The sequence below is a fragment of the Metopolophium dirhodum genome, chromosome 2 (genome assembly GCF_019925205.1).
Source record: "Metopolophium dirhodum isolate CAU chromosome 2, ASM1992520v1, whole genome shotgun sequence".
Lineage (NCBI taxonomy): Eukaryota > Metazoa > Arthropoda > Insecta > Hemiptera > Aphididae > Metopolophium > Metopolophium dirhodum.
The window spans coordinates 16,657,034-16,679,496 of NC_083561.1; the positions used below are offsets into that span (position 1 = coordinate 16,657,034).

Consider the following 22,463-nt stretch of genomic DNA (forward strand, 5'->3'; position numbering starts at 1 on the left):
AACTGACTTCATAGAACCATTTAAAAATCATTATTGTTGCAAGGTTCAAAATTAATTATAAATATATTATTTTTTTTTAAAAGCCATAATTACTGATTATTTTAGGTAAAAAATAATCAGTTTCCTAATAAACATGAAATATTATAATTTATTATGAATTTAAATATTATGGTCAATAGTAAATAGTCAATATTGCAGTGTTTAATTTTGTTTGATACATCAATTTAAAAGTAGATTTAAATATTTTAACTATTCTTAATTTAAATAAATTTTACATGCTGTGAATTATAACAAAAATAAATGTAACTTTTATCAAAATTTAAAAATGAAAAACACGCGATAACCAAAATGTACCGAAATTAATAACATTGCAAGTAAAATTGCTATTTTACTTTACACATGATTAAGTCATATGATTATTATACCTGTGTATAGTTTTTCGGCAACACCGGCATCATTCTCATCATTTGGGCTTAAACCATGGCTTTTAGCGCGATTGAGTTTTTCTTGTTTTTTCAACTGTTTCTTTTCTCGTTTTGATAGTTTTCGCTTAAAACTAGAACCCGCTTCTTGGAACGTTCCAGCAGGCATCTTAAAAAAAATTAATATTTTGTTAAATATGTATTTATGACTACTTGTATAATTATTAGTTAATACCAATAGGCAATAAGTAATATAAAGTAGGTATAATACAAATATTTAAAAAAAGAAATAAGTATTTACATTTGTTTTTTCATCTATTCGGCGTAATAAGAATCTGCCTTCACGATCGTCTTTATGCCAGTTCAACTGTACTAACAATGGTTTTTCATCGACGCCTAGTTTTCTTTCATCTATGTAAACGTAAAAAATTAAAATATGAATGTTTAAAAAATAAATGTATTTATTTAATAAAATAAATAGTAGGTAATGATAATTATATAAATGTATAAATCACATAAATTACCTCCGTTTTCGTGTATTTCGTATAAAGCATATTCTGGAACAGACAACATCCTCATATCAGGGCGAAATTTTTCAATAAGGGTTTCAATAACTGCTTGTGACGTTGCGTCTGATGCAACACGAATGCACTTGGTAGCAACTTTTTGGCCTGTACCGGGTTCTTGGAAGTAAAACCTCATTACACCGTGGAAAAGCAATTCCTGCAATTCATAAATAACATAGTTATTTGCTGGGAAATCGTTAACATTTATGTTAACATTAATGTAAGAAGTTTGATGACATTATAATATTATATACCTATAGGCAAAAATAGGTATGTGGGTAAATGTTACGAACACTTTAAAATGCGTCATCGTGGCATGCAGTGGTTCCCAACATCGAACAATGAATCATTATCGTGTCACATTACTAATATTATTTTCATTACTAGATATTAAATGATATTCTTAATAAACCTGTTATTTACTAATTATTATTTTTTTTTTTTAATATAGAAATTTGTAAAATTATATAAGTACACAGGTCATAGATATTACATACATATACATTAATACAATGTACATACATACATACATACAGTAACTTTTTCAATACTATTTAAACTGATGGGAGAATACGACACCACACCTATTGTTTCAATGAATGCTACATTATTTTATGTATACCTACTAAAACCACCTGCCTACAGTTCCCACGGACAAACTTAAAACGACAAAATACATTACAACTCCACACACAACTCGCTATAGTATACAGACTAATAATAATAAGACTGCAGTGTTACTGTATTAGTGTGTAAAGCAAAAAATTGTCATATTATAACATAATTGTTATTAGTACAGAAATACAAATAACTGTGTACTTGTTGATTGTTTGATGTCATAAGTGTAAAACAATTTTTTTAATTAAAATCCCGTATAATTGTATTGTAAGTCACATGAATATTTATATAAACTTTTTAACATCAACCATATTTTATTAAAATATTTTCAAAAAACGTTACACGCGTAATAATATATTGACTTTAAGAACCGTAACGAGCGACTTCGATAAAAATTAAACACTATGTACTATGTAACAATCTTAAGTTATACCAAAACGAATAACAACAATTTTATTTAATACTTTGATATTATATTATTATATTTTATGAGAATCATAAGTCAAATACTAGGCTACGTTATCGATAAACAAAAAGTTAATAAAAATCGTATTCATCAGCAAATTCCAGTGATTATAAAATATAATTTGCGTGGGTAAGTGTTAAAACTTTACTTGAAAACAATGCTGTGGTTCAGTTTTCAATACAATGATAAGTATTTATAAATGATTACTTACAATGAAATATTTAACTGTGCAATTTTTTTAATATTATTGAGATCCGATTACTAATAAACACAACCCATACAATGCTGAGTCACTTTCCCTAGCATACATTATTTCTATATATGACTCAATTGACAATATAATAAATAAGCAGTACACACTTAACAAAATAAAGTTAAAGTAAAGATATATAAAATATAAAATAATAATTTCGAACTATACCGTATAAGTTTAGTTTAGTAACACACGTATATTATACAATATCTGTAATTATTTTATACATACAAATTATTACTAATAAAAACTATATCATTTTTTTCATACGCTCAAGTTGTTCTCATAAATTATTTTATAATCTTTAGATTTCCTTATGCATTTTATAACCCAGATAAGCCATTTTACATTGCAAGATAAACTGCACAGTCAAAAAAATATTGTTACACCAAGTTCCTTGCACTTGTGGGCACGTATAGTTATTGCTTGCAAATATAGGTATTGCATACGTCATATTAAACTATTGACAGACAATCTTACCAAGTATACTAAATTTATAACAACAATTACGCAACCTTGCTAAACTTCGACATAGAAGAATGCGACAAGGTTAGGGTGTACACAAAATATACGACTATCAACAATGCGATTCATAGTATTATGAATTATATTTCGTTTCTCTTTACTGTGTCTTCAGATACTAAATAATGTGACACAATATCATTGGAAATCAGAACGTTGTACACAATGTGTGTTCAATGAAATTAATATATATATATATATATATTATATGTGAGTGTGTAAGTGTATACATACGCACACACACACAACCATATTAAATCGGATGAATGACCTGAAACGTGAATATATAGAATGTCTCTTTCACCGTTGTATTTATCCATTGAAACTTCTCCGATAATAATTAACCGTGGACGTTCCGCGAGCAAATCCCGGTCATCTTTATGCCAACGTGGAATATAGTAGTAACATAAAAAACTAACTGGTTGACTATAGTTGACCAATGCGGTAGCGAATTAAAATCATGTTAATATTATATTATTTAAGTTTTACTATCTTAATTTAACTCAAATGTATGCACAATTTAATACAATTGACGTTATATAAAATTCTTGTAATTACCTATAATGACATTTATTTATGTTACCATTTAAAAATTTAACAAAATAAAATTGATTATTTAAAATGTAAATAAATTGTACAAACGTAATTTATATCACAGACAGAATGTCCATCAAAAAATTAATATAGGTACAGCAATGGATATAATAATAAGATAACGGCCCACTAATTTAAATAGTAGGTACCTAATGGCTAAATTATACCATTATCAATTGTATGTTTTTCATTTACTTTTAAAAAAATATAATTCTATTTCAAGCATTAAATCTATAATCAATAAGTTATATACTATATATAAAGGTACACATACAGGGTGTCCCGCGAGGATTTACTCATCAAGATATCTCCTGAGATAATGAATGTATCATAAATCTATTTTTTTATTAGATTTACAGAGTCAAGAACTGCGTATATTTTATTTTTTGATTTAATTTAATTTTTTGGTAAAAAATTAAAAAGTTTAATTAAATATAATTAATACAAATTTGTTAGCCCATCAAGCACACATTTCTAATTAAATGTATATAATTAGAGTTTAAAACAATTTTGTTCATCTAATTATTTAGTGCAAAAAAAAGGTCAATGTGCTGTGAACATTTTTTGAGGAGCACGATGTGCTGTGTTATTTGATCAACGTTTTTAAACCACTGGTCTATAGACTTCGATATACAGACACTAATATTACATTATTTTATATAGGTACCTATATATATATATATACTTTTTATTCTTATGAATAGAAAAAATAAGTCTATAAAGCACGTGCTATTCAAGAGGCCAGATGTCCGGTTGAAATAAGAAGACTCTCGCTGAACAATATAAATAATTTACTCGAAAAAACTACTTATAAAATTAAGTTCTATTTTACTTATCTTAAAACCAATGTACAGACTGCATACTGACATATATATTTTTAGCTGCATATTTTCCATATGATAAAATTCTTGAAAAGCCAATTAAATTATACTGATTCATAAAAAAAGGTGGGCAAGTGGGTGACTAGTGAGTCACTGTAATGGGTAATGTTAAAATTAAATTCAATGATATAATATCATTGTATACGAAAAACGATTCTGAGCGAAGACGGTCCATCAGCCTATATATGACATTAGTATAAGTATATTTGATAATATTATTGGGAATAAAGTAATTTATTACCCTATTTGCGGGTAACATTGTTTTACATTTTCAATCATTACCTTTACCTATAAAAGTTGAACATTTTATAAATTTTCAACTACAAAATAATTTTCAAATTTTAAATGTTGGCAAAATATAAACTTTGAATGCTTATAAAAAGAAATTGTGTCTACCTATGTATTTTTTATATTTTTCAACTGCTATAGTGACAATATTTCAGGGCACCTTGTATTAAATTTTCACACTTTTTGACCAAACAAATAAAATTGTATTGACATTTATAGAAAAAAATTAAATTTAAATTTAAAATTTAAAATGTCCGTAGACAGCTTATAACGAGTCAAAATATTTTTAAAGTGTCATCAAGTATGGGAATTGATAAAATAAACATATGGTGTAAATTTCAAGTATCTAGAGTAATTCATTTTTTTGATAAAGGTAGAAGAACTTATGAGAATTCTTGTATTAAATTGTTAAACCTTAGATTTAAAAATAAAAATTATTAAATAATTAGTAAATTTACTCCTTTTGTTAAACTTTGAACTTTAAATGATTATTAAAAAAAAAATTGTAATTATGTATTTTTAATATTTTCAACTGTCATTGTAACAATATATTAGAAGCCTTGTATTCAATTTTTAAGCTTTTTGACCCAACGAATACAATTTTATTAACATTTATAGAAAAAAAATCTAAAAAAATTGAAAATTGTATAAAAATATAATATATATGCATATTCAAAATATTTTGAAAGTTCTATATATGGCGTATAGAAAATGCTAATATAAACATTCAGTCAAAATGTCATGTATCTACGGTATTTGTTTTAAAGTTTCACCAAAAACCAAAATCGATTTTTGTATTTCCCGGCCTTTTGAAAATTACAAGGAATTTTAAATGTTGACCTCCTCAATGCACCAACTAGACTTTCCTATCGAACAATATACTAGAGTTGAAATCGAACCATTTTTCGCCTACTTTATACTTATCGTGACTCACACAAAAAATTTAAAAAAACACACATCATTGTAAAATTAACATTTATATAAATTATAAATAATCCAAACAGAAATAATGAATTAATTCTTCTATAAATTATGACTAATATAAATTTAAAAATCTTTTTAACAATTATGTAATATAGCTTTTGACATTACTACCTATTATTACATTATAGAATACATTCAATTTTAAATTTTAATACATACTTTTGAAATATCCATGAGTATATGACCATATTCCATAATTTAAAAATTGGATAATAATTGGATAATAACCGGATGTATTATAGACAAAAAAATGTTTTATTCTTTAATTATAATTTATAGTATTAGCCTAACAATCATAGTTCGTAAGTACCTACCATCGATTATAAAATATAATACGATTTATTATCAATGGTTCTACGAATTATTATTTTATATAAGATACATTTTTAATGTAAACATCAAATCATCAAATTTTCAGATTTACATTGCAATAGTATGGTTTTTATACTAAATGTTTTAAAGTTAACTTTTGGAAACCTACAATAAATTATGAAGAATAATAAAGGGTTGTTCTGCTCCTTTGCACACCCTACCCTATCTGTTGTGGGTACTTATTTCCCATGCATCAGACCGTAAAATGTATAAAAATATATAGGTCCATCGTAAATAAAACTTCAACATTCAAAATAAAACATTACCTTTTGACAGACTATGTATTGTTTTTAAATTTACGATTAACTATATAATAACGACAATTCTTAACAATCGTCAACGGTATACGCTCTCACTGACTCTCAAAAAATTAAGATTCAAAATATATCTATTATAGAATATTAACTTGACATTATTTGGTCTTAAAACTCTGTGTTTATTTCAAATTCAACACAGACATATTTTGTTAGTAATTAATTTAATTTACCTCATTTGGTTCAGAAAGTTCAAATAGATCCAGTCGATTAGCATTCCATTGTTGAATAACGCTCCTCAGAGCCTCCCGTTCTTCGTGCCTTTTCATGGCCATAGTCATTTCAGGATTCATAGTAACCTAAAAAATTGTTAAAGCTATTATATTTCACAGATAAAACAAAGGTGGGTACTTTTGTGTGAAACAATGCATACGTATAATATGATCTTCATTATAAGGGCTTAAAGCATAATTTTTTTTTTTTTTAGAATACATTATGTATTACGTAGACTCTATTGTAATAACGTGAACCTATTACACAAACATAATATTATATAGGTACCTCTATACATATCAAACAAAATATGAGTATTGTATGTTTACGTTTATCGGATAGGTAAATTAATATTGTATTATAATAGTAATACATTATAATTTATTATTTTAAACTAATTTTCCGACGATAATAATTACTAATAAATAACTTTTCAAACGTTACATAAACTTAACTCACTTATAAATTAATTATAAAAATAAATTGTATATGAACTTGACTTAATCAACCTATGAATGTAGTATATTATAATATAGACTACTAAAAATCAGAATCGTACGAATCTCTCATTTTTTTTACACAAATCACGGGTCCCTTGTGTTTCCAGAGTACTATTTTTGAACAGGATCCGTAACACCTTTTTAATGTATTTGTATACAAATTACGTTCAAGAATAGGCAGCACTTAAAAAAGTCAGATCACAATCAAAAGCAAGGCCACTGTTGGTTTAACAACAATACGAACAGCAAAACAAATTGCATACTTACTTAATTATAAACACCGCCAGACAAATTATACCAAGTCAATTATATATACGTATTATAAATATTAGATTAATGTTTGATCTATTATCTATTTATTTCTAGGTAACAATCATATCGAGAATAATATGTATTGAAAATTACTTCAGACACTACCACTTAAGTTAAAAAAAAATTCCAATTACCTACATATAATGATAATATTAAATACTCAAGAGTAAAAATAATTTAATGTAATAACTTCAAATATTTTATAACACATTAAAAAAATTAATGACTGAAAAAAATTTAAAAGTAAATGGGCCTTACAGGGGCCTTGCGATGTGAAAAAATTATACTATATATTATGTATATTGTATAACAGAACCTTAACAAATCTTAACGGTTCTTTATTGGTGTGGCTAGAAACAAGACCCTGAACCGAAGGTATGCCATTATTGTCACGTCATATTGTAACATTTGTAACCTATTCAAATTATGAAAACCTGATCATACTTTGTGTTACCAAATTCCAGCACATTACATATGATATGTGCAGTGTGCACACATCATTGTGTTATGTCACGTGTGACAAGAATCCCAATTGCTAATAAACATCATAAAGACGAAAAACCTAAATATACATCAGGTATTATATGAATATTACACTCGATATTACGTATACTGTATAGTATACCTAATATATTATATATACACTATATAGATACTATGTTACGGTAAAACTTCGAATACCTATATTATTTACCAGTAAATGTCAGTAATTCCACCGGTAAATGTCCAAATTGTCTAAATGTCTTTTTTAAGTTAACGTATAACATTTTGCCAATAAATCCTAGGTTACACCGGTATTCGTACTTTTACTGTAACTCATATAAATATAAAAATAATATTTAATGTCTTAATAATAAAGAATAGAAAAGTTTTAACATGGCATTATTAAAAATATTACGGTATGGCAATGTAATCTATTCAATATTTCATAATATTGAATATTTTTTAATACATATCATGATAACAGTACTTTATACGTTTTTAAAAATAAAATCCATTCCTTAATATAACATTATAATATATTAATATGAATACAAAATTTTAATAGATACCTAACTATAATAAACCCATGTTGTATATTATTTAAATTTCCATAAATCTTGCAAATAATACCATAACTAGGTAGTAATAGTACCATTATTATTAGTACCTAATGAAGTATTTAGTATTTACATCAATGTACAATGATAATAGTATACCCCAAATAATCAATGAATATTATTATTGTACATTGGTAAAGGACAGTTTCAACATAACCTACCATTGATTATAAATACTAGTATTTACTACTAGATTACTAATACTAATAGTATTTATAATCAATGGTACTACCTATGTATGGTTGTTTCAACATATAATAGGTATGTTTGTTTAATTTGTTAAAGCTTTTTCTTGAGGACGCCACACCCGCATTGTCACCGTTGTACAAGTGCGATACATTACAAAATGTACATTCAGTTCAGTTATTAAGTTTAACGTTTAGTCTTCGTATTCGACGTGTATAATGAATTGGCCAATTAACTTGTTAATTAACCTATTGACGTAAAATTAACGTCGTTGTCTGCGTTTTTTCGATATTATAAATTAAAATATCGAAAAACATTAAACGTAGGCGACACAACAAATGCTGGTATGACGTCCTCTTATTCAGTACATATTATTATACTTGTAAATTAATTAACCATATATTTTATGATAATTATTGTCATAATAAATATAGTAGATTAATATGTAATGTTTATCAGAATAAATTATTTTTCCTAGGTTCAAGATTTTGTCTGATGCTACATTTATGGCACATAAATAATATATATACACCCAATAAAAAGTTTTATCCAGTGATTAAAATGTAATATTATAGTTTAGTCTCAAGTTTTAAAATACCTTGTATAAGTGTTTAACTAACTTTAGTCCGATCCCACGAACAATATACTTCGAAATTATGCTAACCTATTCTAAAGACTGCTTAATTGGTTTGTGTTATAATTTATAACTTTCAATGATCTAATTATACGAAAATCCTCTTAAGTATAAAAAATAAACCTATAATAACTTCATAAAAAAATTTATTGGATGGAGTCAATTAAATAATATACATATTATCTATATTAACTCCAAAATAAATTTAAAGAAACATGAATTTATCAACAAAAAAGTCAAAAGGTATATTGTGGATCTGCCTACAATAATATGTCCGACAACTTGGTACATAAACACGTAAAAAGTAAACATAAAATATTAATTTTGGCGATAACTTTATTATATTAAAATAAGTTTAATTTTAAAACCTATTAAAAGTCAACGACAACATTTTCACTTATAGATACTAAAAAATTGTGTTAGGTGACTGAAGTTATATGTATATTTTTTCAGTAAAACACAGTTGTATCCAATAAAGACAATCTTTAACTTGAATGATCAACAAGAAGTTTTAGCATAATAAAACAATTCTGGTGTCAACGTGTACAGTTTTGGTCTTAATTGAAAAATAAGGCCAAATCAATTCACAAAACTTGAACACAAATTTATATCACAGTATTAACTAACATATTATTATACATGTATGATACCTATATTGAGAGAAAAATAAATAATTATTATTGATAATTAAAAATAAAATAATGTGCATTGTGCCGATATTAACACGATAGTATCACGCCCACATTCCAATAAAATATCAATTATGCAAGTCTCAGTGAATACTAAATATATTACGTTATTCTGATAAATATACTTCCCGTCAAATAATGAATATAATACTTAAGGACAATGGTATTCGATAATATGGAATAAATTAAATATTATTTACAGCTCTATAATAATATATTAATATGTAATACAAAATAAACACGTCGTATTGTACGTGTATATAATTATAATATATTCATATTTTGATTCATACTATATTATTATATTATATTTATACAAATAATCGAAACGTAAAAAATATTTTATTAAGGAAAATTATAGATGGAAAATAGCCGACAGTTGATCCTAACAAAAAAATATATTTTACTTGAGTTTTTTTTCGAATGAATCAAAATAATTATATATAATAATTGTATTAATAACATATATCCTATACCTAATATAGGTTTACCTGTACAAAGTAAGAGCAATTATATATTTAAAAAAAAAAAACGATCGTATAACAAACAACTAAATTGACAAAACTAATATGTAGGTAATAGGTTGTAATGGTCCTTAAAGTATTGTTCTAAGAATTAATAATATTGCAATTTGATGTTCACGCACGATACTCTTGATATATTAGATCGCAATCGTCTAGAGCAACAGCTGTTATCGCGCAGAACGATTTAATTATAATAATATACGAAATATATAGAGCGTCGAGGACCGGACAAGCGCAGCGTGGTAATACATAATATACGCATATAAAGTAATCAGCAATAACCCATTACCGTTATTGTACGCGATGCTTCCGACACACCGTATTGAATACCGTACCATATAATATAATAATATTATTATACACTAATGTTGTTACACTATGTTGTTCCTGGTGCAGACGGGAAGGGAAATGAAAAAAAAACACTCGCGTATCATCGCGTACATAAATTTACGATGAAAATATGTTACGGAACATCGCCGCCATAATGTGTCTGGTCTACCATGGCGACCGGTCTGCGAAGAAAACGCATCATGCATCTAGATCCTACATAGGTAATAATATTATTATTATAACAATCGCGACCTACATCATATTAAAATATACTACTTAAAATAGGTGGACATTGGGAGGCTTACGAGTTATGAAGGGTTCGGAAACCACAAAATTCATAATTATCCACTACCTTCAAAAGAAAAAACCTTTAGATAAATATTATTAGTTTATCATATTATGCGAGATATTATATTTATACCTAATAATAAATATTATTTGTTATAATTTGGAAATTATATAAAAAATGAACTTAATTTAGTTTAGGCACAGTGTAAATAGAATACTGAGGTATAAGTACTTATATGTACCTACATATTTTTTTTAATTGTATTTTATTAAAATGTAATTTTTATTTATTAGAATAAACACCATGCAGCTTTTGAGAACAATATTAGCAATACAACAATTAACGGATCTTATGATAAGTATTAATTAAATAACAGAAACAAGATATACAGGTACGGCTCCAAGGAAGTCAGGGAGGGCCAGGGCTATAGCCCTCCCTAAAATGGTCTAGCTTCCTCACCAGCCCTCCCACATAAAAATGTAACAAATTACAGATAGTCACATGTTATTTTTTATAAGAGCTAAAATATTAATTTTATCAATTATAATTTTAATATTTTTAAATATAGATATTTTGAATAAATACTTCTTTGAGTATTTTGATAATTTAAAATGTTTTTAGTGTTTTTACCAAAGTCAAATACCGATATAATAATATACTGTACAGCGTATCAATGCACCAAGATTCAGCTATTTTTAAATAGTTAATAATATTATTATACTATAATATTATAGGTTATTAAATTTAGATATGCCATGGTTATATACTTATATAATATGATAATATGTGAGTATACTACTATATTGTCTATTTAGCAATCAATGCGTTTTATTTATTGGTAGCATTTAAGACACTTTATTACATGACGTCAAATTTTAAGTTATTGTTTGTACGCCTACTCTACGACACGGTGTATAAGACATTATATTGTATGTGAGTATGTTGTACTATTATATAAGTAGTATTTTTAAAACTTTGTTAATTACTCAAAAGTGCATACATGTTATATTATCTATTTAGAACTTAGAATACCTATATAAAACTACCTACTGAGTATTTAAAAATTTTTAATGTGTGCTACTATAGCAATGTTATGTTTAATTTAATTATTTATCTGAATAATCACAGAAGTTTTTGAAAAAACCCTAGCCCGTGTACAAAAAGTATCTGTTCTAGTCTGCCATCCAGGGATAACAATTCTAGCACCGTGCCTAAAGATATAATAATATTAATTTAAATTACATATAAAACCTAGTATAAAAATAACATTAAAATTAGTTGAACAGAGAATAGACCTATATAAAAAAAATTATAATATTATAATATATAGAAGATGGCCAAAGTACGAAAAAACTATAGGCTAACATTGGCTATCGACATCAACCTAACTAAAGGAGAATTGTTTACAAAATTAGTATGATTATAATTTATATTGTGTATACTTGAATGTATAATTTGTTTACTATACAATGAAATGTATTATTTATGATAAATCGAACAAAAATATTTAAAATATTGATCAAGTAGTGTAGTTATTGATAATTCGTTTGCTATTTAAATACAAACATTTTTTTGAACAAATTGAATCCTAACATTTTCCCAATTAATATTATTGTTATGCTAGTTTTGACTTATGGTACGGGCTTATATATTATATACTCTATTCATAATTGTATGATATAATATAATATTAAACTTAGTATTCCTGCAATAAAACCCTAATACGGCCAGAACGAATTAATTGCGATCCCGACGATTCACATGCACACATTGTTCTCGGTCACCGGAGTGCGTCGTTAACATAGGTCAATTGCGTACGACAACGGTGCAGTCGTTGTATCGTCGTAACGCGCTGTTTGTTTTAAACATGCAGAGATGGTTTAGTCTTGAGATCGAAGTTTTCCGGAACTAATAATTTACAAATATATAATATGAATCAAACAAGATTTCAGATGATGTTTTGTTTTGTGACGGTCGTGTGTCCCGCGCACTGCGCAGTATATATTTTCGTAAGAGGCTAGATGCACGATGAGGAAGAGTACCATAATACATAGTATTATAAAATATAATATATAATATTTTTATAAAACCAGTAGCAGCTATTCACGGTCGATCGTTGGTAGTTCGGCAAGCAGCTCGTGACGATAACGACGATTTACATATGCGTTGCACGGCGCGTCGCCGGACTCACGGTGCAAGGCAACACGTCATAATCGTGTGTTTAAGAACACGCCCACGAAATGAAAAATAAATAAACTCCGCAACTCAGAAACGAGTGTCGTATAAAAAACGAAAAGGAATATAACAGCACTAAAGCAGTACATACAATAATATTATAATAATAGTAATTGTATAAATCACAACACAACATAGTGATATCATGTTTAATGTTATACCTAATATGCTATTGTTATTAGTTTCCTTGATGTGGGATAGCCGAAGTTCTGGTTTTTTTTCACACCACGTCAGAGTTGTAGTACAAATAAAAATATTGTTACATTGATACAATTTAAATTTCTTGAAATCTATTTAAATCGTTAGACGATTTCCTAAGCAATAATTTATTTTAGAAATCGTAAATATTGATCATCATCGACGCTTGACGGACGACTGCACAAAACAAAATAATATCAAACTGTCGTTTTCAAGGTTGTAAACGGCATTAATCTATCAATGTAATTATTATAAAGTATAAACTAACACAACTACTACCTAAATACTTTTACTTAAACTATATCAAGGTTTTTTGACATTTTTCTAAACTGCACGATATTCAAATTAGATAAGTACCTTCGTCTATACAAGTATATTGAACTACTGTCTATTATGATTGTTCATTTGTTATACTATGATCACACAACTCATAATATAATTATTGTACACATGTTATAAATTTGTATACTTATAAATGTTTAATAATATTAAAAGAAGAGTACTAAACAGTAATGATTCTGATGAATAATGTATTAAATTGTTTTTTCTAAAAGACGAAAGATTATAATATTGGTACCCACAACTGTTTTTAATAACTTAAAACAAGTGTATATTGATATTGTATTATTAGATATATATTGTACTAATTCTTCCTTGCCATAAATAAATAAATGAACAAATATTTTCTACATCATAATATTATTTAAATTTTATAGGTATCTCGTACGTACCTAGATTTTATAGTAGGTACTTAAATATCAATAATATTTGTGAATAGTTTTAGACAAAATAAACAAGATATATTAAAATACTGAAAACTAACCAGTCACATCATTATTTTAAATATTACTGACAATATTCGTTGAAACCATACTGAAGGAAGTAGTATTATAAAAAAAAAATATTCATAATACGTATATCTAAATATATTGTTTGAAAATACAATAATTTTATATTAATTTGAATTGTATAGATTTGTATTGAAATAAACTATTTAAATAATTTGTAAGTGCAAATTTATCGAATAAAACAGTCTCGGTCACAGCACTGTAAATTTGATTGGCTAACCTTGAATAAATATATTAGGGGATTTACGAAAAATAATGATGAAAATAATAATAGTACACAGGGACGAGCCTATTCATTTCCTGTTAAACTGAGGATGGGCAGTTATCCACAACAGTCAACGGTTATAACCTACTTGGAAGTGGGACAAAAAAATAAACAAATAAATAAATCTAAATACAGAGAAATGACTATGATACGCTATAATATGAATGTGTCCTTGGTACAAGTATACAATGAGCTTTCATGATTTCCTGCAATTGTAAGACTTGATTTCCGTTCAAACTCGACAGATAACAATAATAATAAAAAGTAAAAAACCATTATTAAACATTCAAACGGCATCTTTTGTGTAAATGCATAGAAATATTTATGAAAAGCCAATGGACAATTCAATAAATATAATATATCTTTTTAATACCTTCTTGTCGTTTTAAGGTTAATCTCTTTCAATTTTTGGCTTGTCTTTTTCAAGTGTTATGCGTTATTTTTTAATAGATATACAACCTAGGATGCAACTGACTTTATAACATGTATTATTTACTCTTTATTGAACCAACGAATATGATAAAAATTCAAATTATTTGTAATTGATTTATAAATATGTCCAAAGTTTGATCACTTCAAAAGTCCAGCATATCTCGTCCATTATTCACATTTACAGATAATAATTTGGATAGTAAAAAGATACATTTATCTAAAATATTCTAACAAATTTAATGCAAGAAAAAGAATACATAACTAATATGCAATTTTGACTTTTGGCTTAAGAATATCGGTATAAGTACCTACCTAATGAAATAATTAAATTGTTATTGTATCTACTTAACTAGAACAGGAGACAACGCAACTTCTGCAAATTAATTACACAACTAGTTCACAATCTTAAATCTTTAAAATCGTATATAGTAAAAACATCATAACTTAATAAGTCAGACTTAAAAATAAAAACGTTATTTAACCCTTAACATATTAATGTACAGCTTTAACTTAATTCTCGTTGTACCTATAGGTGTTAGTTTAAATATTAGTTTATCGATTAACAAGGATTGGTCAATAAATAATATCATACAGTTAGACATACTTATATTTTATATTTAATTTTAATAATTACATAAGTAGGAGGTGCATATTATATTTTTCAAAATATTTTAAATTTAAATAGATTATAAATGTCGGATGTAATGTTCCAATAAAGCTCTCAAATCATCCAGGGACTAAATAGTAAATATTACATTTCCAAATAACAAAAAAAAATGTATAGGTACCTATTAATTATTATAGATACCATATAAATTATACATAAAATATCGTAAAATACCAAATCACTTATTTTGTTTAACTCGAGATTTTACTGAAATTCGACTAGACAACAATTTAAACATTTATTTGTTGACTGTTATTTTAAGATAAGTATATTATTTCGTATATTTTGATATTTATTTTCATAACAATGACTTCTAAAATGCACTGAATTATTTATTTCAATCTCTAAGTAAATACTATTGAAATATTGTGCTGGGATTATTTTTGTCTATATTAGGTACCTAGGTATTTAGCTCGGTATTTAAGTAGATATAATTCATGATGATTATGATAATTTAGGCGACCTTTGAATTATGAGATTATGACCTGTAACATTTGATCAGCTAATTACTTACACACACATATATTATATATTATGTTAAATCCATATATAATATTATTTGTAGGCATGTACCTACAATGGAAATATGAATGAAATCAAAAATTATAATAACATTTTTAATCTCACACTAAATAACAAGTTAAATATTACCAAAAATGTTATTTTAAGACTACTTTACCAAAATTAACATCCACAAATCTACATAATATTATTTATCTACTAAATATCCTATTTTACAGTTGTATATCAAAGTATTATTAAATAGTGCAATAACGTTATGAAACAGTCAGGGAATATACGAACAACGCTTTATTATGTATAATATAGCAATAACTATTATTACACTGAAAAGAATGTGCCCCAGTAAACTATCACCTACAACACACTCAAGTGCATTCCACGCGCAATATTATACCCATCTGTTTCTCGTACACTCTTGTAATACACATATATCTGGCATTGGAAATTAACTGGATTTTTAAAATAAACATATTTGCTATAAATATAATGGTACACTGAAATTCTATAGGGTATTGAGTATAGACATACCTAATTTTTATTTTTACACCGTGTTTGAAAAATTAACATTACCGAACGTATATGAACTTAAGGAATGATGTACTTAAGAACGACAAATATGAACGCATAATCACCATAGATATTAAAGAATGGATAGGCCATTTGTGCTTATCCTACGGGAACGAACATGAAAATATTTTGAGGTTATAGAGGTCTAATACAAATAGATATATGTATAATATGTATATTGTATATAATTTATGAAAAGACATCTGCCAGAATGAGAGGCAATGATAAAAAAAGTCTTTCTCTCTTCCCCATTCGGGCACACTTCCCTCTATTTTATTAATGTAGCCATGGCCTATCCATTCTTTTATATCTATGATAATCACGGACATAATCACCTTGGTTACATGTTTAAAACTAAATAAACTAAGCATTTACCTATTGAATCAAAAATGTATTGATAGCATAACTGGACAAAATAATAAATAATTAAATACCTACCTGTATTATAGAACACACAACAACTGTGAATACATTTATTTTTAGGTATCTACTTAAATTTAAATGGTATCAACTATAAATTATCACTTATCACCAATTTATATAAAAAAAACATTGGTTAATTCAGCAGTTAAATCTCGAGTTAAATAGATATAGAATCTTGAAAAAGTGTAGGTAGTATTGTAAAAATAATTAAACTTAGACCTTAGTTTTAAATAATTTATGATTTATTAATATAAAATACAATTAAAACGCGTTTTGTAATTTTCAGCACCCGGGTACATGGCCATTTCAAAATAATCATAATGCACACTTTTTCTGATATCACCTATAATGTTAGTCAAGCTTGTAGAGAGTGGAGGGAAAACGTTACGAACAATTTTTGGACAATTTCAACGTACTTAATATTACTGGCTACACTTGAGCCACACGTTTTTATTCAGATTACACCTCGGATTACACATAAAACATTTAAATTTTTGTATTGCATTTTGCATAAATATGATAGGCGTGCTATATACGAGAAGATTGAAAAGCAATCACCCGAGATATTACCGATTAAGTCATAAAATACATACTGTAACTTAACTGAGATCGCTTGAAATTCCGAACAAGCCACTGAATTACTTGTTAGAGGATACTTTCAGTACAACCCAAGAAAAGTTTTTTAATACGGTTACTGGCTAGTTTAAAGGTCCCATGGTCCATGAGGAATATAGGACAATATGATACAAATATAACTGTTCAACAGAACTGGAATCTGGATCAAAAATTGCCATATGAAATTCAAAACACCGGAAAGAGACCGGTTGCCGGTACTACAGACTAGAAAAAAAATAGCTTCCGACACCGGGTCTACCACTCCTATCAAATGACACTGATAAGTTTACGACCGCGACGCTGAATTACACTTCCACGTACAAACTTTGTGTGTTATGTTATTTCAGTATAATATATTGTATTGTCGCCTCGATTGTCACTATATTAAACACACCTTTTCTCAAATTATTAATATTATAAATATTTGAGGGCCTACATAAGTATATACATTTAAAAGTATGGTAAAAAATTATTATTCTAATAATAATTTACCTAATTATACCCTTAATTATACCAACGTATATTTAAAATATTTATTAAATTACAAGTATATAGGTACCTACAGAAAAGTACAAAACATAATCGAGTAACTTATGAATATATCCCAAGATCACGTATTAGATTTATACCTCCATTTATACGGATTTATACAGGGTGTATCTTATGTCATTGTACGCGGAGTTTTTTAACGATTATAGATCAATGATATGAAATTTCGAAAAAACGAAAAAAAAGACGTGTTTCTTTATTTTTAACATGCAATTTTTTCATAACAATTTTTAAATTTTTAAACACGTAGGTTAAACATAATATAGCAATAGCAAAATTAACTTTATTTTTTCAAAGGGTAATCACTATAATTTTTAATCGATTCTGGTAAAAAAATTTCTGGCACAACATTTTATTTTGTACTTTTAATAGTTAATTAAGCATAATATCATACAATCATAAAATAAGTAGGAAGTACTATTGTTGTAATAATTATTATTATAATCATAATTAATTGATTACAGCTACCTACTTTACTAAAACTGTTGTTATTGATCCAAATTTAATCCACATGGCAAGAGACAAGGACACACTCAATGGTCCCCAAAAAAAAAAGTGTGCAGGGCTGGTATTTAAGGGGACTATGTGATCGGTCTGATATTTTTTGAAGACAACCTAACTGGTGTTAAGTACCTTGCTTATGCTAATATCTATGCTATTATCTATAGTATAGTTCAAATTTCAAGTTTATACCACTATGAGAAGAGCACCAAAAATTATTGCATTTTTTTCATTTCACATTTTTTTCAACCCCCATACATAAGACGTATTATTGTCAACTACCATTACCTTAGCCACCTAATGAGAAATCCAAATTTATGACATTGTAAAAAAATTAGCTGTGAAGAAAAAAATGTAAGTACCTAACGAATTATTTACGATAATAATAATAAATATTTACAATAATAATACTGATTTTGGTGATTTTAATGAACTATGCTCGGAACTATGTTTTCCAACAAGTTTTGTTTTTTTTTTTTTGAGCATGCCATTAGATTACCAATTTAAGTATAAAAAGGATAGTTATAAGAAAAAAATATTTAGTTCTTGTAAATTAAACCCATACCAATTATTTCAATTAAAAGTATTAATGCATATTTTACTTAAGTTTAGAGGACCATAGTTAATAAACTAGCGAACCAAAATAATTGATTTGAGTATCAACATTTTCAGAAAAAAAAGCTTTACCAGAATCGATTAAAAAATATAGTGATTACCTCGATGATTACTATTTGAAAAAATAAAGTTGATTTTGCTATTGGTACACCTGCGTGTTTAAAAATAAAGAAACATGTCTTTTTTAATTTTTTCAAAATTCCATACCATCGACCTATAGTTGTTAAGAAACCCCGCGTACAATGACATAAGATACACTATAATACTGTATAATATAGTGCAATATAAAGTAATGTAAAGCTTACGATTAAAGTTTAAGTGTAAAAATAAATCAAATTTTATCACGTCATTTAAGTTAATGCGTTATTTATTTCATGCCTACAGTAGTAAATTCCAACACTAAATAATGTACCTTCTAGTTGTTCTATGATTGTCTGTTTTACCTATTATCAGAACGTCAAATTATTTTTTAATATAAATATAATAAAATAGTTTTTAATCATAGATAAATAAAATGTGGTTTATCGAACCGTGTTATATGGTACAATAATGTATAATGTCTCGTATATTGTAGTCACTATATAGTCAGGTGTGAGAACAATAAATTCGTACGTTCAAAAAGATCAAACGACAATGCCAATTTGATATTTTCAAAATGTTTCTTGCAACATTTGATTATAATTTATTATACCTAATATTCATAACACAATATTATTGTAGTGATGAATTGAACACTAAATCAATCATTACAACACGGTTGTAGTGCGATCCGGTATTATAATATATTATTAAAAATTTGTAGTATTATCAATCGTACATTCGTGTCAATATTTTTTGTGCAGACGAAAAAGGAAACCCTTTGTCGACACGTCAGCGTGCCCGCCACAAACTAACTCGACCTTTACGACAATAATTACCTATAAAGGTAGTTTATATTTAATGGGAACGACCGCGCTGACATGTGATGTGTGACCAAGAAACAATTTCATGTTTCCCGAGAAAGGCTGTCCCGTCTGCACTGTGGAATAGAACTATAGAATTGATGACGGAACGAGCATATTATATTAAAAGTATAACAAGTAGCATTCGCGTCCTGTATAGATATAGACATAATAACGAACAATAAATTTCACCTAATAATAATAAATTAAACATTAAATGTCATTGTCGATGTGTCTCCCCCGCGCCAGATTTATTATCATTAACCATTTCAAAAAGTACGCAAAAGAACAAAAACCGAACACATTGTCACAACATAATAATATTAATATTTAATTATCATCAATATTATTTTATGAAATATGACACCGGAGGATGACGACACGACGACGTAACGCGTGCGTATTGGCCGTGGTCCATAATATTATTATATATTTTATTTTCCGCGTTGATCGACGGCCCGACTATTTCGCACTCTGGATTGAGGTGCGGAAAAATCAAATCAATAATAATAATGATAAATTATACAACAAAATATAGGTACCACGTTTCGTCATATATAAATAATAATAATAATATAGGTTGGTATATAATGTATCGTTCCCGATATCTCATTTCTTATCTCTGACCCCCACCCAAATACGCACCTATCGGTGAAAATTATCACGTCCAGACAGGCTTTGGGAATGTTTGCGCAGGACGCGGCTGTTCACGGACTCAAGTCGCGTAACAGCACGTGTAAGTGCTAAAATATCTCGTATAGATAGAAAATTCGCACAAACGGTGGTCTGCTTGCAGGTACGGACAAAAAATAAAGAAGAAAAAGTAATAGAGGTTACCTGGTCACCGTCCGGCAGCCATCTTTGCACGCAATCTATACGAGAACTCGTCGGCGGCGGCGGCGGCGCGCAGGTAGCATACACACAACACGGAGGCCACTGCCGCCGCCGATTCAAATGCGCGAAACCTAACCGCCTTTTTCCGTTCGGTATTCATGGTATTTTTTTCGCGACAAATAAGGGCGTAGTTATCACGGAGAGGGGGGACAGATATAACATATTACACGATGACAGGTATCACAGGTATGTGGGTAAGGTGGTTACTCACTTTTTATCGCAGGGTGTCTATGATCAACAACGTTTGCAGGCGGTACCGCGATCTCGGTAGACGGTCATCATCTCAACACTTGCACTTACACGCCCGCGGCTACGATAACGCAACGGGTCGTGCGGCCCCCGGGGGCCATAACCCAGAGGAACAAAAACTGCGTCACTAGCACACGAACAGAAAACACGGTCACTCGCGCGACACCGGATCAGAGCTGTCGCGTTTATATTGTTATTAATAATAATATTATGTAGCACTCGCGACGGGCGACACGCACGCGGACACTGTTCACCTGCACATCATCGGAGCGGCGGCGGCGGATTTGGATGTATCGTCGCGTTTTAAGCTAACAGCGCGATAATATTTAAACACTCGGAAAATCGCGGAAACTCTACGCACGGACGAACCAAAAAACATGTAATATTGATAATAACAACGGCGGGACGCGCACTGCGCATACAACTCTACTGCTTCGATATAACGCGACACGCACACGGGCGGCGGCAGTGGTTTTCGAACGAAATTACAAGCGGAGGGGAACGGCGGCGGCAGCGAAGAAAATAATAATAATAAATATACGGTACAACGGCGGTCGCACACTCGCACGTACCCGAAACGTCACGCACCAGACGACGGCGGTGCCCGTAACGATAAAACCGGCCGTCAGACGCATGCGCAAGCCAGGTGAAACCAGATTTGCGACCGTGGCGCAGCGCCGCGGCCAGGCACGGTGACCGGGTGGGGACTGCCGTGCAACTAGAATACACACGATAGGTATACGCGTTGTGATATAGGTATATACATCCGTATGGATATAATATTATGTACCTATGTACAAATAAAATTATAATATAATGTTATGTAGGTATATAAACACAAAAGAGACCTGCGACCTGCTGGCTGCTGCTGCTGGTGCTGCTAGT

General features: G+C 28.4%; 1 protein-coding gene across 4 annotated transcripts in view; it reads right to left on the minus strand.

The window, feature by feature from the left end:
* Nucleotides 1-22,170, minus strand: part of LOC132937891 (afadin) — a 65,686-nt gene extending 43,516 nt beyond the window's left edge. For 2 of the 4 annotated variants that reach the window (XM_061004480.1, XM_061004478.1), the window contains exons 1-5: nt 21,541-22,150; nt 6,454-6,579; nt 947-1,145; nt 724-833; nt 426-591 (exon numbers count right to left, since the gene is read on the minus strand). In XM_061004480.1, the coding sequence (XP_060860463.1) occupies nt 426-591; nt 724-833; nt 947-1,145; nt 6,454-6,573 (595 nt within the window). In that variant the 5' untranslated portion in view covers nt 6,574-6,579; nt 21,541-22,150. Of the gene's footprint in view, nt 1-425; nt 592-723; nt 834-946; nt 1,146-6,453; nt 6,580-21,540 lie in introns of all 4 variants that reach the window. The other 2 variants (XM_061004479.1, XM_061004481.1) reach the window with 2 other exon arrangements.
* Between the last annotated feature and the right edge of the window lie 293 nt (nt 22,171-22,463).